This window comes from Ursus americanus, chromosome 14 (assembly GCF_024610735.1).
Source record: "Ursus americanus isolate L20-20 chromosome 14, mUrsAme1.1.p, whole genome shotgun sequence".
Lineage (NCBI taxonomy): Eukaryota > Metazoa > Chordata > Mammalia > Carnivora > Ursidae > Ursus > Ursus americanus.
Window position 1 is genome coordinate 8,245,093 of NC_142140.1, and position 27,730 is coordinate 8,272,822.

General features: G+C 47.5%; 1 protein-coding gene across 1 annotated transcript; it reads right to left on the reverse strand.

The window, feature by feature from the left end:
- Positions 1-130: 130 nt before the first annotated feature.
- On the reverse strand, positions 131-27,640 carry TTLL3 (tubulin tyrosine ligase like 3). The gene is given in 16 exon segments (XM_045808192.2): positions 131-203; positions 205-444; positions 641-867; positions 1,543-1,978; positions 8,630-9,065; positions 10,259-10,502; positions 14,070-14,218; positions 17,856-18,051; positions 18,349-18,432; positions 19,330-19,428; positions 20,169-20,283; positions 21,032-21,160; positions 22,272-22,369; positions 22,511-22,679; positions 24,713-24,804; positions 25,003-27,640. Coding segments are annotated over 16 exon segments (3,144 nt in total). The 5' UTR covers positions 25,364-27,640; the 3' UTR covers positions 131-134.
- Between the last annotated feature and the right edge of the window lie 90 nt (positions 27,641-27,730).

A 27,730-nucleotide genomic window follows, 5' to 3' on the forward strand; every position in this document is an offset into this window, starting at 1 on the left:
GGTAGAATTCTGGCCCTTTGCTTTGTGGAAGGGTTGCTGATGGCCTCTAGCTCTCATTCTGGACCTTGGGTTATAGGGCCCCAGCCTACCCTCTCTTCACCCTCCAATAGAAATGGAGCCAAGCCCAGGATACTTCACTTGCTCCTTTTTATTTGGCGCTGCATCCAGGACAGGGGCAGTGAGGACCGAGGCAAGGGCTTCTCTAGCCTTATGTTCCCCCATACCCCCTAGTCCCTGGTATGCACTGATAAAAGGCAGGGGTCCTGGAAGGCTCAGTGTCTTCATGAGGCATGCCTCAGCCTTGGGTTTGTCACAGAGTCTGGCCTTGAACTTGCCTTTGGCCTTGATCTTCCTGTGGGTGCTAGGAAGATTTCCAACTTCGAAGGGTAGAGGCCACAAGGCACTTCCAGGATGGGGACCACGAAGGCGCTGGGGAGCAACAGCCTCGGTGTGAAAGGGGGGAAGAGGGGGAAAAGATGATCAGGAAATTTGTTCCGGAAGGGGGTTCTGAGGGAAAAAGCCCTTCCCTTTGGGCTCCAGCCAGTCTGGGACCTGCCCTTGCCTGTGCCCTCCAGCCCTGACCCCAGAGCCCAGCATTCAGCACTGCCCGCCAGGGTGCGAGTCACAGCTCAAGGCCCACCTTTCTTGGTTTCAGGACGCTGGATGCCAACTTGAGCTCAGGGTTTGGTGGGAAGGAAATCAAAACCTTGGCAGTAGGTAGAGTCATCAAGGCCTTGCCTGTGGTCGACAGGGCCTTAGAGCCCACCACCTTGCTGTGCTGCAGTCTGAGGACCCGCCCCTGGGATCGGAGCACATGGGGAGAAGGCAGCCGGGCCTTGGTGTGGAGGCTGGGGAAGTGGTAAGGGGCTGTGGGAGCGAAAGGGGCCATGAGGGCCTGGGGAGGGTCCAAAGCCAACCAGCTGCCCCTCAAGGAGAGCGTGAAGGGTGGGGAGGTGGGGGAAGATGAGGGCTGGGGTGTGAGATGGCAGATGGAGCCCTCCCAGTTCCTCCTCCAGAGGCCGTGGGAAGGACACAGGATTTGGAGTCCAACAGACCTGGGTCTGCATCCCAGCTCTGCCCCTTCTGAGATGTGCAACCTCGGGCAACTTCCTTAAACTTCCTGATACCTCGGCTGGAAAATGGGGATAATAGCACCTACCTTGCTAGGTTGTGAGGACTAAAGGAGCTGTTAAGTGCTGTACAAATGTTAGCTCCTTTCCCCCAGAGGCAACTTTGCATGGAGGCAAAGGCAGAATACTGCAGCAGGAAGAGCGTGGGCTCTGGAGAGAGATGGACCTGGGACTGTCCTGGCATCTGAAAGAAGTCCAACTGCCTTGCAGGGTGGCTACTTTGGAGGGAACTGTACTCATTTGGTCGCACATTCTTAAAAAATACTTTGTAAGTGGTGGCTTTTACTTGCTACTGGTGTCTTTTTGGTGGGGCTATGGTGGGGGTGCAAATCCAGGTGGTTAGGAGGGGGGGCTTGGAGAGCAGGAAGAAATTGCCTTGGGACCCTGGGGTGTTTGAGGGGAATGGTCTTACCCAGGGCCTGGGGGTTCTTCAGACTCAATGGCAATCTGTTCAAGGGGTGGGGTTGCCTGTCCCCACTAGCAAAGGTCATGGTGAAAATGCAGCCCATCCTGGTGCTGGGGGGCTCCCACTTCCAGAGACTGGGGTAGACCAGGGCTGTGGCACTTTTCGCCTTGCCTTTCTTCCCCTTTCCAGGGGCCGAGGTGGTGGCAGTGGAGGCTGGCTTCTCAGTGTGCCCCAGGCTCCTGGCCCCAGCAACTTTCCTAGGAGCGGACCTGTGGGTAAGGGTCCCCGAGTCCTTGCCTTCCCCAGAGCCTCTCTGGGTCAGCAGGTGAGGGAGTGCTGGGCGGACCCCCATTCGCCGGTGACACATTGCCAGGGGCTTCTTGATGGTGGAGCCCTCTACTAGGAGCCGGATACCCACATACTGGGGTATCTCCACGGCAGGCTGTGGGAAAGAAGAGGAGATGAGGCCTGTTCAGACAGTGATGCCGGAATCGCAGGCCCAGAAGGAATCAGGGCAGATATGGATGAAATTAATTTCTGGGCTAAGAAACAGGAAGCCCATCTCTGTCCTCTAAGGAGTCTGGCTCTGGAGGCCTGAATCAATACCTGGAAAGTCACAGAGCCCCTGGGATTAGTAACCCAGTAGAGTCAGGGAGTCTTAGCCATGCTACCACCAGCACTCCCTACCCTTTGCCCTCCTAAGCTCCCCCAGCCCGGCTGGAATGTGTACGGATGGCTCTGCTCCGCAAGCCAACGCTGATAGACAGCTTCCTGAGTTAAGCCAGATTCTCTGCAGACAGAATTTGAGTTATGTCACCCAGATAGCTAAGAGGCTTGGAGCCTGCCTGGAGCCCTGCATGAACCTATTATGGGGAAGCAGAAATTAAGAGCCTTAACGAAGGCATTCTACTAAGATAATGAAGTAGCAAATTTGCAGAAGGAGGCAGAGAAAAAGGTCCAAGAGAGAAGCTCCTGTGCAATTTTCAGTTCCTATTAAGCCAGCCGTACACCCTGTAGCTAGGCTCCTGGAGAGCCCTCTGTGTCTTCCTAATGACCCCCTTTTAGGGTATTTTCTGTGTCAACAAAGAATCCTGATTAGAATCTGCCTAAATATCAGAGTCACTTGGAGCTTGTTAAAAATACAAATACCAGAGCTCCCACAAAGCCCAACAGATAAAAGAGGCAAGAACCAAAACTGGGTATCAAAACAAGTCGGTGAAAAGGATGACAGGAAAATGTGTCATGTGGACACAGCCTAGGCATCACTTTACAAAGAAAGTGATCATTGCAAGACGGAGGATACAATGGAGAGATCTGGTAGCCACTGCCTTAACCCTGTGGCCAGACTGAGCATCACTAATCAGGAGACACTCCAACACTGCGTGCCTTGTGATACCATATGAGGCACCCAGCATCACCTCTCAAGTGTTCTTGCCAAAAACGTTTAACCTGAACCTCATCAAGCTGTTTGGCCTGACTTCTAGTTTATAGGACATTGAGATAACAGAAGAACAAGCTAAACAGCACCACGAAGAAAGAATCAGATAAATCCAGAATGTGGGACATTCTACAAAACAACCAGCCTGGTCCCTTCAAAAGATCCAAACAAACTATGGGGGGGGGGGGAGAGCAGTGTCTGTCCTCTAGATTAAAGAAGATCAAAAAGCACCCAAAGGAATAAAACCTGTAATAAATGTAATCAAGGAAGTGAAAGACCTGCACATTGAAAACTAAGACACTGATGAAAAAAACTGAAGACACAAATAAATGGAAAGATATTCAGTGCTCATGGATTGGAACAATTAATGTTACTAAAATGTCCACACAACCCAAAGCAATCTACAGATAAAATGCAATCTCTATCAAAATTCCAATGGCATTTTTCACAAAAATAGAAAAAACAATCCTAAATCTCACATGGAACCACAAAAGACCCTGCACAGTCCAAACAATTTTTTTTAAGATTTTTATTTTTAAGTCATCTCTACACCCAGTGTGGGTGACCCCGAGATCATGAGTCACACACTCCACCAACTGAGCCAGGCAGGAGCCCCCAAAACAATTTTGAGAAAGAAGAACAAAGCTGGAAGCATCACTCTTACCAAACTATATTACAGCGCTGTAGTAATCAAACAGTATGGTACTGGCATAAAAGCGGACCCCTGGATCAACTGAACAGAATACAGAGCTGCCCAGAAATAAACCCAGGCATACAAGGTGAATTAATTTATGACAAAGGAGGTACAAGACTATTCAATGGGGAAAAGACAGTCTCTTCAATAAATTGTGCAGGGAAAACTAGAAGCCACATACAAAAGAACGCAGACCACTTTCTATAACACACATAAAGACCAACTCAAAATGGATTAAAGTGAATTTAAGACCTGAAACCATAAAACTCCTAAAAGAAAACACAGGCAGTACTGAGCTCCTTGACATCAGTCTTGGCCATGATTTTTTAGATTTGATACCAAAAGCAAAGGCAACAAAAGCAAAAATAAACACATGGGACTACATCCAACTAAAAAGCTTCTGTACAAAAAAGGAAACCACCAACAAAGTGAAAAGGCAACCTGCCAAATGGTAGAAAATATTTGCAAATCATATATCTGATAAGAGGCTAATATCTAAAATATATAAAGAACTCCTGTAACTCAATGGCAAAAACACAACCAATCTGATATAAAAATGGGCAGAGGATCTGAAGAGGCATTTTTCCAAAGATGACAGACAGATGGCCAACAGGCATATGAAAAGGTGCTCAACATCACTAATCTTGGGGCAAATCCAATTCAAAACCATAATGGGATATCACCTCATATGCGTTAGAATGGCTATTTTCAAAAAGGTAAGAAACAACAAGTGTTGGTAAGGGTGTGAAGAAAAGGGAACCCTTGTGAGTTGTTAGTAAGAACATAAATTGGTGAAGCCGCTGTGGAAAATAGTATGGACGGTCCTCAAAAAATTAAAAACAAACCTACCATATGATCCAGAAATTCCACTTCTGAGTATTTATCTGAAGGAAAAAAAATATAACTAACTTGAATAAATATCTGCACCCCCATGTTCATAGCAGCATTATTTACAACAGCCAAGACATGGAAGCAACACAAGCATCCATCAATGGAGGAATGAATCAAGAAAACGTGACTGTGTGTCACATATCACTCAGACACAAAAAAGAAGGAGATCTTGCCGTTTGTGACAAAACGGTTGGGCTTTGAGAGCATTATGCTAAGTGAAATAAGTTAGAGAGAAAGACAAATATCTCATGATGTAAATTAAATGTGGAATCTAAAATAAAAATAAAAACAAAAACGAAACCCAAAACTCTGAACTCATAGATGGAGAACAGATTAGTAGTTGCCAGAGGCAGTGGGCGAAATGGATGAAGGGGGTCAAAAGATACAAACCATCCAGTTATAAAATAAGTAAATCGTGGAGGCACCTGGGTGGTTCAGTCAGTTAAGCAGCTGACTCTTGATTTCAGCTCAGGTCATGACCTCAGGACTGTGAGATCGAGCCCCTTGTCAGGCTCTGTGCTAGGCATGGAGCCTGCTTAAGAGTCTATCTCTCCCTCTCCCTCTGGCCCTCTCTCCCTCTCTTAAAAAAAAAAAAAAAGTAAATCATGGCTGTAATAATGTACAGCATGGTAACTATAGTTAATACTGTACTGCATATTTGAAAGTTGCTAAGAGAGTAGATCTTAAAAGTTTTCATCAGAAGAAAAAATTATAACTGTGTGGTAATGGATGTTAATTAGACTCATTGTGGTGATCATTTCACAACAGATACAAATATTGAATATATCCATATACAAATATTGTATACTTTAAGTGAATATAATACTGCATGTCAATTACATCTCAATAAGAAAAAAACTTCAGAGAGATCAAAGTCCTTTCAAGCAGCTACAGATTTTTTAAGCATCCCAAGGCATACCTATAGGTCTTGTGTTTAAATCTTTAAAACATTTTAAGTTAACAGAGAGGGTTATGGGCACTCTCTGTTAACCGTAGGGCTTCTATAATTGTGAGGGCTATTGTCCTACAGCAGCCTCACAGGGAGAAGAGTTCTCTCGAAGATTTGTGGATATGGCTTTTGTGTAATAGAACAGATTATAAATTGATACATAAGAAATCCACAACGTTTTTAAAAATATCCACTTGGACTGAAAGGGACAGATAAATTATGAAATGAAAGAAGCTTCTGTACCCCTAAACTTCTATGAGTAGGTAACAGACTAAGAACTATCGAGGACGTTCATGGAAAAGGAAGGGACGTTTCAGGGCTAAACTGAGATCCCAATGGATGGAAGCAAGAGCCACGAAGAACTCCTAGGAAGTAACAATGGGTCCTTAATAGCAAAACTGGAAATACGTGCCAGGCCTGATTTCAGAGTTGCTATGGACCAATGCTCCCTGCGTACCTCCTACCCTGCCTCTCCTTTCTGAGTGGGAGTATCTATAAAAGAAAAAAAGTAAGACAAAAACAACCAATGCCAAGTGACTATCTTGATTATATGTTAGTTTAAAAAGCAAAAACGGGGCGCCTGGGGGGGGTTCTGTCCGTTGAGCATCTGACTCTTGATTTGGGCTTGGGTTGTGGTCTTGGAGTCGTGGGATCGAGCTCTGCATTGGGCTCCACACTTGGTGCAGGGTCTGCTTGAGAATCTCTCTCTCTCTCTCCCTCTGCCCTTCCTCCGCTCATGCTCTCTTTTGCTAAAATAATTAAATAAAATCTTTAAAATATAAATAAAAAAAAACAAATAAGCTATAAAAGACTTTCGGTGGGGCGCCTGGGTGGCACAGCGGTTAAGCGTCTGCCTTCGGCTCAGAGCGTGATCCCAGCGTTATGGGATCGGGCCCCACATCAGGCTCCTCCGCTATGAGCCTGCTTCTTCCTCTCCCACTCCTCCTGCTTGTGTTCCCTCTCTCACTGGCTGTCTCTATCTCTGTCAAATAAATAAATAAAATCTTAAAAAAAAAAAAAAAGACTTTCGGGACAACTAGGACATCTGAAAAATGCAGATGTGTAGTCCCTAAACCAGACATTTCAGATCAATCTCTGGGGGTGTGGCTTCTGACACCTGTATCTTTGGAAAGCTTGCCAGGTGATTCTGGCCTGTGAACCAGCATTTGGGAACCACTGTGCTAGAATGTTCCCTTCCCCCTTGGTTTTGTCTTATTTTGCTGCCCTTATATTTCTTCATTTACCTCTTTTTTTTTTTTTAAGATTTATTTATTTATTTGAGACAGAGAGAGAGAGCAAGCGCACACAGAAGCAGACAGAGCAGCAGGCGGAGGGAGAGGGAGAAGCAGGTTCCCTGCTGAGCAGAGAGTTGGACACGGGGCTTGATCCCCTGGGATCAAGACCAGAGCTGAAGGCAGACACTTAACTGAGTGAGCCACCCAGGAGCCCCACATTTTTGTTTTTTAAGATTTTATTTATCAGAGAGAGAGAGAGAGCACGCACAAGCAGGGGAAGCAGCAGGCAGAGGGAGAAGCAGACTCCCCGCCAAGCAGGAAGCCCAATGTGGGACTCGATCCCAGGACCCTGGGATCATGACCTGAGCCAGAGGCAGACACTTAACTGACTGAGCCACGCGTCCCTTCACTTACGTTTTTTGAAACCAAAGTGCCAATATTAATTTATGATCAGTAACAAAGACCAGGACACTTGGGTCATGTGATCAGCATTACCTGTGGCCAAACTTTGGTAGAAGCTGAATCCTAGTCAGAGTAACACTTAGGGTTAGGATACTTATTTAACTGCCACGAGAGAGAACTTACAGAGTTCAGAAACCCTTGAAATTGGTTTTCTGACTGATTTTTTAAAAATCTTATTCTATTCCAATAAGGAGACTCAAATCTCTTTCTGGAACAAGGGGAGTAAAATTATTACAAAAATAGTAAAATAATAATAATAACAGCAGCTTCCACTGACTCTTACTGTACGTCCAGGCATTACATGTGATGCCAATGTGAAACACCTGACAACCTTCTTAGGTAGTAACAATAGCTAAAACCTGCAGCACTATGTTCGAGCATGCTTTGAAGGGCTTTACCTATGTCAACTCATTTAATTATCACAACCTTGCAGTCCCGCTTACAGATGAGGAAACTGAGAGCCTGAGGGGTCAGGAAATTGTTCAAAGGCACACAGCTCATAGTTACTGAGCAGGAATTTGAACCCAGGGAGGTTTTGCTTTGAACACTGCTATATGCCTCTCCGGAAATATGAGCCACATGTATATTTTTATTGTTGTTAGTGTTACAATTGATTTTTTTAAATTCCAGTGTAGTTGACATAATGTGTTATATCAGCTTCAGTATACGGTATAGCAATATAGCGATTCAATACTTCCATGCATCACCCCGTGCTCATCACAGCAAGTGCCCTCCTTAATCCCCATCCCCTATTTCACCCATCCACCACCCCCCACCCCTCTGAAACCATCAGTTTTTTCTCTATAGTTAAGAGACTGGTTTGGGGTTTATCTTTTATTTTTCCCTTTGTTCGTTTTTGTTTCGCTTCTTAAATTCCACATGTGAGCGAAATCATATGGTATTTGTCTTTCTCTTACAGGCTTATTTCACTTAGCATTATACTCTCTAGCTCCATCCACGTTGTTGGAAATGGCAAGATTTCATTTTTATGGCTGAATAACATTTCACTGTATATACCACATTTTCTTTATCTATTCATCTATCGATGGACACTTAGACTATTTCCATAATTTGTCCATTGTAAATAATGCTGCAGTAAACACAGGATGCACATATCCCTTCAAATTAGTGTTTTTGTATTCTGTGGGTAAATACCCAGTAGTGCAATGACTGGATCGTAGTGATCACCCACACACACTAACTTACCTTCATCCTCCCAAACCCTATGAGAAAGATGGTAACGGCATCTCCATTTTACAGATGAGGAAATGGAGGCTCAAGGTTAGAAGTGGCTGTAACTGAGTCACTGTGGCCAGACCAGAACTTGAACCAGGTCTGTCTGACTGCAGTGCCCTGTGCTTCACTATAGGGATGCCTGGAAGAGGGGGCAGACTCCCCGGGATCTTGCCTGGGTGCCACCTCACCTGCTTGTAGATGAGCTCGAAGGCTCCTGTGTCACAGCTGCGGTCTAGCCGCCGGTCAATAACGACACGCAGGGTATCGGCTTGCACGCCTGCACAGAGCCGGGCGGTGACAGCAGTGGAGGGGGCCATGGTGGGGCTGGCATTGATCTCAATCAGCCAGGGCTGGAAGTCCTCACCAAACACAAAGTCAGCACCATAGAGCTCGAAGCTGGCCTTCCGACACTGCACAGTGTCCTGGGAGGTCTGCAGGGCATGGATCACAGCAGTCTTCATGCCAGGCACGATGACGGTGGACCAGGCGTCTGGGGCCCCCATCTCCTGCAGGTGGGCCTGGAACTTCTGGCTCGACCACATGTTGTCTGAGGGCAGCAGCGGGTGTCGGTGGCATGAATTCTCCAGATGCTTCTGAATGGAGTTGTTGCACAGGTGCACTGAGCTGGGGCAGAGAGCAGAAAGCTGGGTTCTGGCTCCCTGTGCCTCACCCACCCAAATGTGGGGAAGGCAGGCAGACCCTGGAACCAGCCCTGGGCCACCCCGCACCATTCACCTTGAGATGGGGCTCTGCAGGGAAGGACAAGGACAAAGGCCTGGGCCCTGCTACATTCTTCTAGGGCCAGAACCAGTCTCATCCCTCTCAGGACACTCCCTATGGGGCCACAGTATCATGTGTTTTAGTCTCAGTTAGCCCTCCCTGGGCCTGGAAGGTACGAAGGTGGGTAGGAGTGTGGGCCCTGTAGTCAGCAAGACTGCTCAAAACAAAAACAAAAACAAAAACAAAAACAAAAACAAAAAATAAGACTGCTCAAGGCCTACCTTCACCACCGACTAGTTGTGAGATCTTTTCACCCAAGTGCTCCTTCACATCTGTAAAATGGGGGTAGTACTAGGACCCACTTCACCGGTTTCATGAATGACTGAGAAAATATGCATGAAGTGCTTAGCACCTTTCACGTACAAAGCATTCAGTAACTGATAGCTATGAGTTTCGTAATACTGCCTCCATTCTTCAGATGTGAGAAATGAAGCTTAAATAGGTTTCATGTGACCTAAGTGTCACAGCTTAGCAGCTGCAGGGATGGAGCTTGAACCCAGGGCTCAACAAGGCTTTTGTCTCACCCCCGAGCTAATGCTGCAATGTGCCTCTCTCCTTTCGCATTTCTCCTGAACACCCTTACCCTGCTCTATGTTCTTTTTTTTTTTAATAACATGTATCATCTTTCAACCTATTAGATAATTTTACTTATTACGTTCATTGCTTATTTATGAGTAACAGCATTAAAATGATGCCTTATGAGCATAAGATACTTAACATCACTCATTATAAAAGAGATAAAATAACAACTTTCTACTTAGAATGGCAAACATTGTTGGGTAGGACGTGGGCAGACACATTTCATATACGTCCGGGTTATGTGCGGGAATGTGACCTCTTGGGAACTGGGCTCTTATTTTGGTCACTCTGTATCCCAAGTACTTAGAACACCCTTGGTAGGTATCTGTTGGACAGATGAAGGACCTGACTGCCTGCGGAGTCTGTGTTTGGAGCCCAACACGGCACTGGGGAACCACCTGTCCCTTGTCAGCTCCCCAGCTAGACGGGAACTCAGAAGAGGTAAGGGAAGGGCTCACTTGTCAAGGTTCTTCAAAGAGAAGGGCTGTGTGGAGAAGCGGATGTAGCTGTCACGGTAGAACCACACGGTAAGGGGGTTCCAGTCAGTCACCAGGAACCACTGTCTCAGGTCAAATTTGGTTCCAAAGATGAGCAGAGGCCGTTCAATATACTTCTGTACCACCCACTTGCCGTCCTTCATCATCATGGGGTTGCCATCGACCAGCTTCAGCATCTCCTCCAGGTGGTCCATACACATGATGCCTAAGGGGGAAACAGAGTGGTCAGGGATCAGGTCAAGCTCCGGCGAGGAGAAGGGCCAGGGGGACCACGGACAGCTCATCTTAAGCCCTCATCAGCACAGAACTGACAGGGCTAAGTATGTAAGGCTGCCTCCCTCAGAACCCTCTTCCGTTTGGGAAAGCTGAGAATCTGCTGAAGATGAAAACTGTTTTTTTAATTAACCACTTCTGTTTGATTGAAAAGTAATATATGCACAGATAAAAATTCAAACCATACCGGGCTTTTTAAAAAACCATGTGTATATATGGCTTTGATTAGTTTTTTTCCCCAGTAATTAAGAATATAAAATAACAAAAACAAAAAGTAGGCAGTACAAAAGGGTATACAATAAAAATACGTCTTTCCCAGAGGCAGCCAACTGCTCCTTCCAGGTCCGACGTATATCCTTCCAAGTTATGAGAGAGTCTACGTGCCTCAGTTGGTTAGATTCTATACATCTAAACACATGAAAGATTTAGAATAGTTCTTGGCCCATGGTGAGCATTCAGTAAATGTTAATTCCTAACATCATTATTAGTTATCTGTAGGATAAATTTCTACTGTGGATTTGCTGGCTCCAGGGAAAGGTACATGTTTTCACTTTATATTACCCAAGATGTTCTACCAATTTGCACTCCCAGCAGAAGTGTATATGAGATTATGTAACTGCCCACATCCTGCCCAACACTATTGATCATTTTGGCCATTCTTCTAGGTAGAAAATGGTTATCTTATTTTAATTTTATCTCTTTTATAACAAGTGACATTAAGTATCTTATATTTATAAAGCATGATTTTTAATGCTGATAATTATCAGAGTCATGTTGCAAACATACATATTCACAAATCGATTTCATTCCTTCATTCTTTGGTCCCCAAAGTGGCCTGATGACTTGCTAATGGCACAGAATCACCTGTGCCTGGTTCCCAAGCTGGATCCTTTCTCAAATGGCCAGTATGATCACCAAGATTCCCAAGAACGTGACGCCTTGTATAACAAAATGAAGGCTGTTCATGTCCTTTGACCCAGCAATTTCATTTTTAGAAATTTATCCTAAGGACATGAATGGAAAGGCCACAAAGATATCTGCAAAGGATGTTGATCATAGTGTTGCTTGTAACAGCAATCAATCAATAAACAAATAGAAAAAAAAAACTGGCTGCCATCTAAATATCCATCAGAAATGGATCAGGTAAGCCCATGACAGTGTATCTAAACAAGAGTGGAGTATGCAGCTGTAAAACTAATGAGATAAGACTGCACATACTGTATTTTAATGTAATATCCCAAACTAAGCACCACTAATCTATAGTATTATAAATTAGAATTGGGGTTACCATTGTGGGGGAACATGGAGACTGGAAGGGGCCTGGGAGGGTCCCTCTAGGGTACAGGTAATATATTATTTCATGATCTGGGTCCTGTTTTCACAAGTGTGTACACTTTGCGACAATTTGTTGAGTTGTATATTTACACCACGTATATACCCTTTTCAATGGAGTATCACATGTACTTTTTAATTCAGCTTTTCTAAAAACTGGAGATAAAATGCTGAAATTTGGCACAAGGTACATGGGGATTCACTGTATTATTCTCTCTAGTTTTGTGTATTTTGAAATGTCCATGGGGGCCCCTGGGTGGCTCAGTCCGTCAAGCAGCCCACTCTTGGTTTCAGCTCAGGTCGTGATCTCACGCGTTGTGGGATAGAGCCCCATGTTGGCTCAGTGCTCACCAGGGAGTAGGCCTGAAGATTCTCTCCCTCTGCCCCTCCCCCCACTCGAAGCGAGCAGGCCCTCTCTGTCTCTCTCTAATAAATAATCTTAAAAAAAAAAAAAGGAAGCATGTCCATAACAGTAAGTTAAAAACAGGAAAAAAAAAAGAAGAAGACGCAGATCTAGATGTACTGAAGTGATCTCTAAGATTTATTGTTAAGAAAAAGAGAAGTGCAAAAAAGAAATGAGTAATACTAACTGATATGGAAAGATACAATAAATGAGAAAAGAAGGCTACAGAATATGTTGTTTAAAATAAAATGCACACACACACACACCCTTTCCTTCTCTCTCCTCAAATGCATAGAAGAAAGGACAGAAAGAAACACACTGAACGGTTAATAGTAGTTATCTCCATAAAACCAAGAGTGGCTTTTGCTTTTTTCTTTCTACTTGTCTGTATTGTCTGGTCTTTTTTCTTTCTTTTCTTTTCTTCTTCCTTTTTTTTTTTTTTTTTTTGGAGAAAGAATGAGCGCAGGCACATGGCAGAGTGGGACGGGCAGGTGGAGGTGGGGCAGAGGGAGAGGGAGACAGAGAATCCCAAGCAGGCTCCACGCTCAGCACAGAGCTCAGTGCAGGGCCTGATCTTATGACTGAGCCATGCACGCGCCCTTTGTCTTTTTTCTTTTTTTTTTTAATATTTTATTTATTTATTTATTTGAGAGAGAGAGAGAGCACAAGCAGGGGTAGTGACAGGCAGAGGGAGAGAGAGAAGCAGGGTCTCCACCGAGCAAGGAGCCCAATGCAGGGCTCAATTCCAGGACCCTGGGATCACGACCCAAGCCAAAGGCAGATGCTCAACCGACTGAGCCACCCAGGTGCCCCTCTTTCTTTGTTTTTAATAATAAATACATATTTTCATAATTGGAAGAAAACCACACAAGTATTTTCAAACCAACATGCTGGTTTTGAAGTGACACCCCTGAGAGGAGTGTCCCACAGTGTCTGGACCGTTCACTTGGACATGAACAAACTCATCCAAGGACAGTATTTGGAAGAATCCAGAACTCTGTTTTCCATATCTCTTGAGTCCGTAACCAGATTTTTTAGGCTGGGCTAATGCAGCACCCCCACTTGCTGGCTCTCCTGTTGTAATTCCTCCCACTGGGCTGAGCAGCCAGAATAATAGCTAAAAATAATAGCACGTGCATAGCAGTTACTATGTAGAAGCACATATTATACTTACTTAATCTTCTCCAGGAGGGAATTTTGGTTCTATTTACCAAATGCTGAAATGAGGTAGAGAAGAAGTTAACTATCCTGCCCAAAGTCCTACAGATAGTAGGAGGCAAGGTTTGGGCTTGACCTGATGTGTCTGGCTCTCAGCACCCATACCCTTAACACTATGCCACTTCACAAGGATGCACCGGTCAAATCAGAGAGCCCTTAGATGACAGGCTACTGCGCGCGAGTATCACCAGACACACCTATGCGTTAACCCAGGGCAGGAGGGCAGGAGAGAAGAGGACATCGCCATCAGAGCAGCGAACGTTCATGGAGTGATCGCTCTGTGTCAGGCACCATGCTGAGCTTGAGACACACCACCTCGTTCAATCCTCACCTCATAAGGGGTTATGATCGTCCTTCACAGATGAGGGAACTGCAATTCAGAGGTGATGTAACTTGCTCAAGGTCACACAGCATGTTAGTAGCAAAGCTGGGATTCAAATCCAGGCAGTTTGGCCCCAATACAGCCTGCACTATTAGCCTCCCTGGCCTCTAGCTAGAGAGGCAGGCTGTAGGGCGCTGGTGTAGGAAGCAGGGACTGACTCCCACCTCGTCCTCGGGACTTGGCTCCCGGCTTCACGATCCAGATGTTGCGATCTCCTTCCATGTCCATCTGGGGCACCACGGCCCGCAGCTGCTGCAGGATGTCCTCACAGCGCTGGACCTGAGCATCGAGGTGCCTGAGTTCTGCCCCCTCACTGTGGGGAGATGATGGGACATGGGCAGGGCTGGGTCTGGGGGCAGCCTGGTGGACAAGGCAAGAGGAGACACGAGCCTTTCCCCCCCACTCCGGCCATGGTCCAACCAGCCAGGGTCACACCTTTCCCCATGAGACTTAGAGAGGTCTCCTCCAAACCTCCACCCCATTCTCAAGCTGCCCCCCAAATTCTAACGAGCCCAGGGTGCCATCTGAGAATGCTGGAATAGGAAAGGAGGAGAAAATTCCACATTTTACATGCCATCCCACCCTAACACTCCACCTCTGTCACCTCCCTTTTATTACAATAAACTGCCTTTGGCAGAATTTAATCACACCAGCATCTGATGATGAGGCACTACTACGTGCCAGGCACAGTGCCAGGGGCTTCACAGATGCTATCACTAATCCTCTCTATAGCCCTGCCAAGGAAGTACTACTGGTCCCATTTTGGAGAAGTGTCAACTGCGCTGGGAGAGTTCAGAGACTCGCCCAAGGCCACATACTGAGTTCAGTGGCTGAGCCAGGATGCAAACTCTGTCCTGCCTGATCCCTCTACCCACAGGTGCTTTTTGGGGTTCATTCCCCTCCAAACGTGGACCTACAACTGGTTGATAGATGGGTCCCTTCCTGGTCTAATTCTTTCCAAGCACATCTGTATCACACAGCCCTTTGGCTTATCTCTCTTCTCATCACTTACCAAACCCCACACCAAAGCTTATTTGGCTATTGTCTGTCTCCCTTCACTGGAGTCCAAGCTCCGTAGGAGCAGGAAGATTGTTTAGCATTCCCACTCCCTCCGCAGGATACTTGACACTGTTACGTGCTCCCGACAAAGTCTGTTGACTGGATAAATGGTTGCCTGCCTCAGCACTGGGCTGTACAGATAAGGGTTCATGGACAAAGAGGGACTCTGTTCCCTACAGAACACAAGCGTCCTGACCTAAACCAAGTCATGGAATATTCTAGACGGCAGCCTCATCCACACCCTCCCATTCCTCTCCCTCTGACTGAACAGGCAGAAAGCTTCCATCAGATGCTAATCCCCCTTTACATCTTAGCCTTACGAGTGTTCCAGCCACGAAGAACTTCTAGTTCTTATACTAAGGAGGCAGCAGCACCCAGTGGGGAAGCACCAGAAGCAGAGACAGCAGCCAGATGGAGAGGGCTTGGCAAGGCCTCTTAGGAATATTCCCACCTGCGCCCTGACCCTTCTATTTCCAGAGGGTTTGCTGGGAACTTTTCTGTGGGCCATGGCATAGAGACTCTACTCAGTAAACCTGTGATTTGGCCTAGGAAAGTGTCAAATGAGGAAGGCAGGGGCACGTGTTCGAAAAAGTATGTTAGGTATGACAATGTGATTTTTGTATTTAACAAAAAAGAAAAAAGCAATCAGTGTTTTTGCAGGAAGTCAATCTTGATAAAAGCCTGGCTGGGGAGTCATGGATTTGTTTCAAAAAGTTGAGGGGCGCCTGGGTGGCACAGCGGTTAAGCGTCTGCCTTTGGCTCAGGGCGTGATCCCGGCGTTATGGGATCGAGCCACACATCGGGCTCCTCCGCTAGGAGCCTGCTTCTTCCTCTCCCACTCCCCCTGCTTGTGTTCCCCCTCTCGCTGGCTGTCTCTATCTCTGTTGAATAAATAAATAAAATCTTTAAAAAAAAAAAAAGTTGAAAACACAGCAGTAAATATTGAATGAATTAACAAAAGCTAATGATCTATAACTTCTACGAGTGAACCACTTAACACTATATATGTCATATGATGTTACTAAAAAAAATTTTTTTTTTTTAATCAGTTGACCATCTGCCTTTGGCTCAGGTCATGATCCCAGGGTCCTGGGATGGAGCCCCACGTCGGGATCCCTGCTCAGTCGGGAGTCTGCTTCTCCCTCTGCCTCTCCCCTCCACTTGTGTTCTCTCTCTCTCTCACACAAAAATAAATAAATAAAATCTTTTAAAGAATTAAAAAATTTAAAAAAAATTTTTTTTAAGATTTTATTTATTTATTTGATAGAGAGAGCAATAGAGCACAAGCAGGGGGAGCAGCCTCCCTGCTGAGCAAGGAACCTGATGAGGGGCTCGATCCTAGGACCCTAGGATCATGACTCCAGCCAAAGGCAGATGCTTAACTGACTCAGCCACCCAGGCGCCCCGCAAAAATATTTTTGACAAATGTTCCCAAGGCACTTTTTTTTTAAGTAAGCTCTGTGCCCAACGTGGGGCTTGAACTCACAGTCCCAACACCAAGAGTCATAAGTTCTACCGACTGAGTCAGCCAGGTGTCCTTATATGATGTAATATTTTCTGTAATCCCGACTTTTGAGAAGTGCCTATGGCCCTCTAGAACTTGCCCCACGTCTAGAAATACAAAGGACTCGTGTTCTTTACATGTAACGTTCTAAATCAGTCTTGATAATTCTTAGTTTAAGAAGGGTAGCTTTTTCCGGTACTTTTCTGGTAGTTAAGTGGAAAGTATAGGGTCATCTAGTTTTTAATTTCTAACATTTAAAAAAGATACAAATGAATTATTTATCAATGATGCAGGTTTGGTCAGCGTGTCATTCATTCAAAGTTCACTTATTAGTTCTTTAGTCTCCCCTATCAAAATCATTAAGTCTGCCCACTCCTTTCTATAACCATCCCGGCTGAGGCCCTTAGCACCCCACCAGGCTTGCTGCAAGCCTCCCCACTAGAGCTGTGTGCCCCTTGAGGGAAGGGACTACACTTCATTTCTGGAGGCTGGCACCATGCTGGGCACATAGGAAGTGCTCAACAAATGTTGGGTGTTCTCCTGCCTTTGGGGCGCTTCTCCCTTTCTCTCTCCTGCACACCCCTGCTGAATCGAATCCTGGTCTCAACTCAACTCCCTTCCTCTGATCAAGAACCTTTTCCCAAAGTGTGTTCTGAAAATACAGCCCCTCAGGATGCCTGCAGCGGGGCGGGGGCAGGGGTCATGTAACTACAGGATAGACTGCACACAGTATCTCTCTTAGAGGTTACCACCACCCACGGGTTCTGAAAAGTCCTGCATCAAGGAATTAATTAACTTTGCTTAACCCAGTGTTTTCCAAATGCAACTCACCACAAAAGCCTTTCTTTCATAAAATCGATTTCTGTCCTGCAGAACTAAGCATCCTAGGTAACACACTTTAGGAAACACTGGCCTCCAGGATAAAAGCTAAACAACAGAGTCTCGTTTTGTGAGTGAATACCATGAGTCTGTGCCGAGCACGGAACACAAATTATCCTGTCTAATCCTACCTTTGAGGTAGACATTATTTTAAAATCTATTTTGCAAGTGAAAAGTAGAGCTCGGAAAGACTAGTGATGTTGCCAAGGTCAGAGAGCTCGGAAGCAGCGAAGTCAGGACTATCTGATGGCGCAGGCCATGAGCTTAGTCGTTACGCTATGGCAAGATGCAGGCCGAATGGGTTGGAACCTATCATGAAGGCAGTGGGAGTCCCTGAGGGCTCTGGAGCAGGAGCAGCAGGGCAAACAAAAGGGGGAGGCCTGGGGAGGACAGTGGGGCTGCACTACATGTCGAGGGTCTGTCCCTGAGCATCAGCTCAGAACAGAAGCCCCCCGAGAGCAAGGGGAACCTGAGCACGCCCCACGGCCCCGGCGGCAGCGGTACTCACTGCACCACCTGGTAGTAGCGCTGGAGGAAGACGGACCAGCCCTCAGGGCTGAGGTATAGTGGCGCCTCCAGGTCCTTGTCGATGTCCATGTGAGCCAGGCTGCTAAGGTGCTCCTCACAGGCGCACAGAGCCTCATCCACAAACTCTGGGGACACCATCACTGGCTTTTTCTCCTGTTTCTTGGGCTGCTTGTCTCCTGAAGATAGGAAGGGGCCTGTTACTAACCGACATGCAAGGTATATAACATGCCACATGCCACGGCCCCCACCACCCCAAGGCCTGCCATTTACCCGAGGCCTTACCTTGAATACACCTGAGGCTCAGCACACACCTGTATCCCCTACTGTCCTGGGACCTGTCACTTACCTGAGAGTTTGTTCTGAATTCCCTGGTGACCCTAGTACTCGCCCCACTGTCCCAGGCCCTGTCATTCACTTGAGGTTCCACCCTAAATGCCCCAGAGCTTCTCAGCACCCGTAGTTCCAGCACACACCTGCAGCCTCTCTGTTCCTGGGACCTCGGACACACCTGAGGCCCTTTTGTCCCTGATCCTGGCACACAACAGTCTTCTTTGCACCTGACACACCCAGGAGACAGCAATGGAGAGGTCTCTCTCTGGAAGAGGCAGGGATTTTCCTCCATCCAGTAGAGCTGCCCCTGACTTCCCTGAATCCATGGCTGAGAGGCCCTTGGATTAGAGGATGGGAACTTTGAGGTAGGAACTAAGTTCCAAGACAGAAAGGAAGGGCAAGCAGTGGGTTGGGCCAACATGCAGTAGGGGATTCTCTGTGTCCCCCTCCACAAGTCACAAGGGGTCCTCAGACCACGTGAAACTACATGGTTCCACTGCTTCTTCCTCATCAGAGATGTGACTTCCACACAGGCAGGGACAGACCATGTCTTCTTAGCCTGTCCTCTCTATAGTGCTTGGCCACAGAGAGCTGAACGATGCAGTGGATTGATTAACAAATAGAAGAGAAGACAGGTGCCTGGGTGGTTGGGACAGAAGAACAGATGAGTGGGTGGGCTGGAGGATACATGGGTGGTGGGTAGGAGAACCCCTAAAAGCAGGGGGATAGATGGGTAGGTGGGTTTGTGGGAGGGTAGGTAGGAAGGTGGGGGAGTGGACAGATGGAAAGGGAGTGTGGAGCTGAGAGAAGGTAGATGGATGAGTGGAACGACAGTTGGGGGGATAGGAGGGGTGATGGGTGAATGAATGGATAGATGGATGGGCAGGTGAACGTGAGCCCAGTGGGCAGGAGTAGGTGAGTAGGAAGGTAGATGGATGAGTAGATGGATGGATGGATGGATGGATGAACAAGTGGGTGGGTAGATGTAGGGATGGATGGGTGGGAAGGGGTGGTGGAGGGGCAGATAAATGTGGCTAATACACAGAGAGATGTGTAAATAAACGGATGGGTGGGTGAGAAGATAAATATAATAGGAGGGGAGTGGAGGTAACCACAGGACTTACCTGGAGCCTCTTCCTCTTCTGCCTGGATAGAGTATGACTTCCATTCGGACTTTACCACCAGCTTGAGAACGTTGCGGGCAGCTGTCAGCCAGAAGTCCTCTGCTCCCGGGGCAGGGGATACCCTGCTCAGCCCCTAGGCTCGAAGCCTGTTCTGGTTCCGGAACCTGATCATAACCTGCCCCATTCTGGATCCGGAACCTAACTACCTTCTGACTCTACACTCCGGGGTTAGAACCTGGCTCCTGTTCAGTTGTAGAACTAGGCCTAAGAATCTGACATGGCTCATATTCTGCCTTCAGAATCTTGCGTAAACCTGTCATCTCATTTTCCCCTTTTGTTCCTGATCCACTTTTGATACTTATTCTAGCCTGAGAACCAGACCTGAGCACAAAACCTATGTCAGGTTTAGAGATGAATTTAAACCTAACATCTAATCTGAACACAAATTCCAGCCATGAATTTAGAACATGTTCTGAAGTTGGAAACTATTCTGCCTTAGGAGCCTAAAGTCTAGAGCATTTTCTAGATTTGGAACCCAATCTAGCCCATGGAATTTGACATAGGCCTGGAACATACAGTGGACTCCAAACTCAACCCATTGACCAACTTTTAGAACCTGCTTTAGATTGCAGTCTAAGCTATCTAAGCTCTTCTGGAGGTCTGGATTGACCAAGCTAGGAAGTTCATTAAGGGAGACACATTAGAGATAGGTAGGATAGGGGATGGAGGAGGAAGTGGATGAAGACATGAAGAGAGGCTTTTGCTCTCTAACATGAACAAGGGTTTTAGCCCTCATGCTACGGCCTGGGAGTCCAGGCATGGGGCTGGCATCTCCTTACCTATAAAGGCCTTTTTGTCATCCTCAGCCCCCAGGCGGTAGCAGCGCGGAAAGAAGGAGTCAGCATCAGCCTCATCAAACCATGGCAAGTTCCGGAGATTGAGACATAGACCCACCTATGGAGTTAGCTGCTGAGAGGGCACAGTGGGACTTGCCCAGACACCTTCAAGGGACTCCCCACATTCGGCACACACCTAGACAGCTCAGGGAGACTCTGCTTGAGTGTTCTCAGAGCCTCTGCCGCACTTGCTAGGCCTGACTCCCTCATATCCATCGCCAGGTGTATGCCCATGCAGTCTGCTCTGCCAAGAATGCCCCACAGCCCTCCTACCCAGCCTTTCACATTCTTAAAGACCTGCCTCCCCTGGGAAGCCTTTCCAGCACACACCAATAACATAACAGCATGCTCCAATAACAAAGCCCTTCATTCTCACCACAACCCTACAAGATAGGTCCTACTGGTGTTCTCATTTAAAGATAAGGAAACCGAGGCTCAGAGAGGTGAAGTCACTTGTTAATAAACCTAATAAACCCAGGTGAGACAGAATGGATCCAGCAGCCGGATATCCTTTGCTTAGTTGGTAAGGGATCTCTTGTTTATGGTCATTGGACTTGGGTGTTTTTCTGGCTCCAGATCCTTTTTGGATCCTGGAGTCTATTTTAGTCATTATGTCTATATGTGCCAGACATGCTGCAGGGGTTGGATTCGAACCCAGGCCTGCCTGACTCCAAATCCCACTGAATTATATACCTCTCCACCTCCTGAGAACTCTCTCTTCCTGGTAAGGAAAGCAGGGAGTGGAGTTGCTGGCCCAAGGGCTAGTGGGTGAGAAGCTGCCATGCCTGCTCCCCTGGGGAACTCACCTTTGTGGTAAAGGAGCCAGCCCGGGCATAGTGGTTTATCATTTGATCCTTGGAGAGGAAGCGACAGTCCAGCACATCCCGCCGAGTGGTCCAGATGAAATAGGGGACCTCGTTCCGAACCAGGCGGGACTGGGGAGAGCCGAGGAGACAGGGGAGGCTGGTGTGGGCAGCACAAGGCCTGAGGAACCTTCTCCCCGGCCTGCTGAGCAGGGTGGGTGAATGGAAGGAGAAGATGCTTCTGAGGTAGCCTCCAGCCCATACCCCAACTTTGTGTATGGTAAGAAAAGACATCTCTTCCTCCAGGGCACACACTTGTGAGCAGAGAACAGGCTGGCTTGCAGAACTCCTTTGGCCAGATGCCCCTACGCAGTGACTAAGCCACACAACTGAATGCCACACCTTTATTTCGGCCCAAGGCTATCGGTGACTTGCTCGGTGGCAGGACAGTAACTCCAAGCTGACGGGCACAGAACGTGTGACAAAGGCTCTCTCAGGGCTCTTCCCCCTCTAACCTTCCCACAGCTCTGGGAGGTAGGGTTACTAATAAGCAATGACATCACATGCCAGGCCCTGTTAAGTGCTTTTCTTTCTTCCTTTCTTTCTTTTTAAGTGCTTTTGATATCAACTCATTTAATCCTCACCACAACCCTATGAAGCAGGTGCTACTGCTATCCCCCTTTCACAGATGAGGGAATTGAGGCACAGAGAGGGCAAGTGACTTGTCCAAGAGCTCACACGTTTGAGCCATATGAAATTGCCAGTGTTCAACCTTTCCTGACATACTAAAATGGCAATTTGGTACAGTTCAGCTTATGAAGTGGTGGTGCCAAGATCCAAAGCCAAGTGTCCTCACTTCAACACAGAGGTGTCCTCACCTCCACATCATCATATCAGCCTCTTTCAGAGCTTTTTAAGCCCTTCCTTCCAGCCTTCACTTGCCAGGGGCAGAGGAAGGATGCGAAATCTAGGGTTTTTATTTGGAGGAATTACCAGGTGTGGAGATTATGTTGGCTTCTGATATAACCTAGCAGGGTTCTGATCTCAGGCCAGCCTTGTCTGAGCCCCACTGTGTCCCTCACCACTCTGCTGGCCCATCCAGGCTTTAATAGAAGCAATCAGTTTTTACTACAGATAGGGAAACTGAGGCCCAGAGAAGGAAAGGACTTCTCTGAGGTCACCCAACTGGATTCTAGTGCTCTCCCTCTCAACCCCTCCCTGCCAGCCCCCCGGGGGCCCTCACCATCAGAGCATGTGTCCCATCTAGGTCATCAAATTCCAGTAAATCATCAAAGTCAAACAGCTGTGGTGGCCGAAATGCCTCATCCTCATCTTCATCCTCTGTGAATGTAGAGCCCAGGCCTGGTGAGGGCCCTGTCCCTGCCCCATAGACCCATACCAAAGTCTCAATCCTGGGATAGCAGGAACCAAAGGAAAGGGACTCAGGAGGGGAAGCCTCTGGAAAGGGAGGGAACTGCTTACCATCCTCAGTGGTGTCACTATCACCCATTACTGAGCTGTCGAGATCCTTCTGCGGTGGTGACAGGGTGGTGCCAGAGTGATGGACCATCTTCTTCTCCACCCAGCCTCTCCGGCGCAAAAGGCACCGTATCACTGGATAGCAGCCTTGGATCATAAAGATCTTTTTCTGCTGTAAGGTGAGAGAAGGATACTTGGTCAGTAAGTATCACCCAAGTGCCAGACATATGGGATATAGAGGGGAACCAGACAGTTCTGATTTCTGCCTTCAGGGAATTTTTATGTTCCAGCAGGGGAAATAGATTATAACCAAGTAGAGAAATAAATATGTAGAGTAATAACTATAATGGTAATAGCTAACAACTATTGAGCACCTTCTATGCACTGCTTAGTTTATATATATTACTAACAATAATATGTATTTTTTTTAAAGATTTATCTATTTTAGAGAGAGAGAGACAGAGGGAGCATGAGCAGAAGGGGCAGAGGGAAAGTGAGAGAATCTCAAGCGGACTCCGCACTGAGTGCAAAGCACAATGTGGGGCTCAATCTCACAACCCTGAGATCAAGACCTGAGCTGAAACCAAGAGTCAGACACTTAACTGACTATGCCACCCAAGTGCCCCAATAATATGTGTTTTTAATAGATGCTGTTTATCCCCATTTAACTTGTTATGAAACAGAGGCAAAAAAGAGGTTGAATAGTTTGGCTACACAGTGATTAAGTGAAAGAGCAAAGATTTGGGTTGGCTGGCTCCCAAAACTGGGTATTTAAGGGGGACTCAGAGAGACCAAAAATACATACATGGGAAGGGTAAGAAGGAGCCATGAGCGTACAGAGCTAGGCAAATGGCAGTTCAGGCAGAGGGAAAAGCATGTGCAAAGGTCTTGAGGTTGGAGAGAGGTCAGAAGAAACCGGAAGGAAGCCAGGGAGAATGGGGTGTGAAAAATGAGGGGAGAGCTCCTGAGGAAGCTGGTAGTGACTAGACTGTGGAAGGCCCTGCAGGCCTTGAACATACTTGGATTTTATATTAAGAGTAGCATGAAGCAATAAAGACAAAGTGAGGGCTTGATATGACTGGACGCTTTATAAGTTTTGCTTGCTGCTATACAGAGAACAGATGAAGGGGCCGGTGAGGGAAGCAGGGAGACCAGTTAGAAAGCTGTTATAAAAATAAAATAAAATAAATAAAATAAAATAAAATGCCGTTGTGGTCTGTGCAGGAGAAAAATCACAATAGCTAAAATGAGGGTGAAAATGTGGAGAATGTGACAGAGTAGAGACCTATTTTGGAAACAGAGGTGACTGGTTTTGCTGATGGGATTAGATGTGTGGTGAACCCTGTACCTAGCTGGCTCAGTCAATACTGTATGCAACTCTTGATCTTGGGATTATGAGTTCAAGCCCCATATTGGGCACAGAACTTATTTAAAAAAAAAAAATCATGGTTGTCTAGATGTGTGGGTGAACGAACAGAAAGATCATATTTCTGGCTTGAGTAACTGGTCAATGAGGAAGACAGGAGATTAGGGAGAACGACAGGTTTAGGCAGGAAAATCAAGAGTATAGTTTGGGGCATGGGTTTGAAATGCTTCTAAGTTCTCTCTAGGTGGAGACGTCAAGTAGGGGGCTGGATCTAAGAAGTGTGGAGTCAGAGGAGAGGCTGGGCTTGAAAGGGCACCTAGAGGGCGCAGCACATTTACTGGACTCACAGTCGAGGAGATAGGTGTGGGGAGGAATCCAAGGAACCAGGAAAGCTCCAAGGAGCCTTCAAAGGCAACTGTAAAGCAGCAGCCAGGGAGGGAAGAAGAAAAACTAGGGGTGTACAGACAGCCAAGGGGGCAGGGTATGCGGGGCAGTAGTGTAGAATAACAGGAGGTACCAGACCAAGATTAGGACAAAAAGAGGCTGCTGGATTTGCCTCCTTGGAGGTCATGAGTGACCTTGACTAGAGTGGTTCCTGATGGGAATGCGGAAAGGCAAGGAACCAGAGTGGTAAGAGCTGAAGGGGTGAATGCCAGGTAAAGAAGTCAGACAATTCCGCCACAAAAGGGTACTGAAAAATTGGGAATATTTTAAGATGGGTGTGGGATCACGGTTTTTGGTTTTGTTCGTTTGTTTTTAAAGGATATAAGAAGACAGTTCAGGGAGGGAGGCTAAGCCACTCTGAGGGCCCTTTCAAGACACCCCCAGACCCCTCCGACCTTGACAGCTCTCTCCACGTGGATCCTGGCGTTTCTGAGCCGGCCCATGTGGTGAGATGGCTTGGAGAATCCTCGCCAGAGGGCAAGCGAACCTGCAGAAAGATGCAGAGTAGGGATGAGGCAGGCTGGAGGCTCAGCCTACCGTCTCTCCCGGCCTCTGACGCCCACACTCCTTTCAACACCCTTCATCCGGATGCCCACACCTCCCGAGCCCTCATTCCCTCCACCCCAAGTCTTCTCGTCCTTGCAACCACCCCCGGCCACGATGGGCGGGCCGAAACGGGCCTCACCGTCCGGCAACTGGGCATCATCCGGAGCCGGAGTGTGCGGGGACCCGAGGGGGCGGAGATCCGCGGCGCTCTGGGCGTGGGTGCCTTCGGCCAGCGACTCGAAGGCGTGGCCTAGGCGGCACGCAGAGGCGGAACTACAAGCCCAGCGTTTGCCGCCTGCGCGAACCCCCTCGGGACAGGCGGAGGCGGGCCCGGGCCAAGGTTGCGTCTCGGGAGGCCGGAACTCGGAGTGGCACGCCCAGGGCCATGGGGCGGGGGAACTGGTGCAGCCGCCCTCTTGGCAGTACCAGGCGGCGGAGCCCTGGTGCGCGACCCCCAGCTCCCCCGCGCTCAGGAGCAGCGCCGCTCCAGGGCCCTGCATGCGCCCCTCGCCGCGCGCGCCCTCCCAGCGCGTGAGAGCCCGCCTCCCCTCTGCGCGCCTCCACCTCTCAGGGGAGCAGGGCTCTCCGTTCCGAGGCCCCACCCCCTGTTTGCTGTCGCCCTAGAAACCATTCCCCTGGCACAATCAGGACTCGGACAGTGGCTTCGGGTGTTCCCTCCTGCGGGCTGAAATCCGGACCGCTAAGCGTGGGGGGACCGAAGGTGGAAGCGCAGAACACCGTGCTGCCAGTTGTTTTCAGTGTCGTGGTTCCTGTGGCTTGAGTCATTCCACAGTACTTAGGAAAGCAACCATGCTAGGCAGTGGGCTAGGTGCTGGAGACTGGAAGCAGCAGCTAGAGATGATCCCTGACCTCACGTAGCTTACAGCCCAGTGGAGGGGAAACAAAAAAGCAAGCAACAAAGGAATAAAACAGCTGTAGGTATGGTAAGGACAGTGAACAAGCTACAAACTGAAACCAGGAAGGGGACATACTTTAGACAAGAAAAGGATGTCCTTTCTGAAGAGGTGACATTTAAGCTGAAGCCTATGCAAGGAGGTCAGGAGTGAGTTAGAGAAAAGGGGTAGGAATAGCATTCCAGACAGGAAAGTCTCAGCAACACCAGAGAAGGGTAAGAACCTTTCCCTGGAACTAAAAGGTAGCCAGTGTGGCTAGAGCCTGCTGAGGTGGGACCTGCTGCAGGGCGTGGTGGATGGACCTAGGGTAAGGTCCTTGGGGATTGATCTGAAAACCAGGGCAATATATGGGGGAAACAATGAGAAAGTAGAGTGCTGTGCCACCCTCCACAACTTGGAAATAGAAAAACAGGTCATCGTTTGAGTCAACTGCAGAAAAAATGTAATAGAACAGTTAGGCGCAGCCCTCAAGACTGTAAAAACTAAGTAACCTTTTTGGAGGTAGTGGGAAAGGATCCTCCAAAGTCATAAGCGACATAATTAAGTCTCCAAAATGTTAATTCACCTAAAATCACACAGCAGAGCCAGCACCGGAACTCAGGTCTGACTGCAAAATCCCATTCTTCAACATAAGCATTATTTAACATACGTATACATTATCATTCAGATGAATGACCTATTTACTCATAGAAGTAACAAAGGAGCAATCTGAGGTGCCAATTCCAGCAGTGCTCATTCAAGCAGAGCGCAGGAAGAGAGTCCTCTGGTCCAAGAACCCAGCACTATTTAGTTACCAGGTAGACCTGCCGGTACAGTGAAGGCGGGCCCTCAACCTCACTGTCCAGCCAATCTCAACCTGAGATCACTCTTCTCAACCCCCCTTAGTTGGAGACTGGGTTTCCCAAAAGGCATGCCCCCAGAAGAGGGCAGGCTGATTGGCAACCACCCAGTCTGTTCTTTCTCATCAGCCTGCAAATCTGGTTTTAGGGGCTCTGGATCCTGGGAGATGGATCTGTGACAAACAGCTGGCTCACCCAGACAATGCTGTCCTGTGAGGGTTGAGCGAGCAGCTGCCATACTCTTGAACCTCTGGCTTCACTGTGAGCACCCTTAACATTCACTGCAAAGCTAAAACATAGCCATGTGCCCCAGAGGGCACACCTAATTCTGTAAGGCAGGAGGAGGTCACAGAGGTAATGTCATAAAGGGGATGCTAGCTGTCCAAGTTGTCCCCACCCCCAACCTCTCTTCCCTTTAACATTACCTTGTCCTCCACCTCAAGAGACTTCTTTGGTGATCTGGAAGAACCTTTTGAAACCTCAGCTCAAAGGCTGAAACTTTTCCTGACACCGACTTCCATAAATATACCTCCCGGGGGGGGGGGGCAGAGGCAGACTACAACAGAATCCGTCCGTAAACATGAAACACTTCAGTTGCACCTATTCACACACCAAGCTTTCACTACCCACCCCCCAAGTCTCTCCAAGACAGGAATAAGGTCACTCCCCCTCCCCAAGCCTAGCGCAATGAAAATTATCAGTTTAGATACTGGGCTGGTAAAAAGATCAGCTGTTTATTCGGTACCTATACCACAGGTACTGTGTTGGCCTGTTTACATTATCTCCACTTTATAGATTAAGAAACTGAAGCACAGAATATAAGGAACTCATGCAAACACAGCCTCGAGACTCAGGACTAGAGCACAAGTGTTTGGTTCATTCTTTTAACTTCAAGGAGTCACCAAGGTGTAGTCTTGTCCGACAGAACTTTCTCCAATGATGGAAATGTTCTATGTATGTACTGACATGGTAGGAATTAGTCATTTGTAGTTACTGAGCATCTGAAATGTCTCTGGGTGGGAATGAGGTGAATTTTAAGCTTTATTTAACTTTAATAATTTAAATAGCCACATGTGGCTAGGGATTACAGAGGCAGAAGCCTTAGATTTGATGT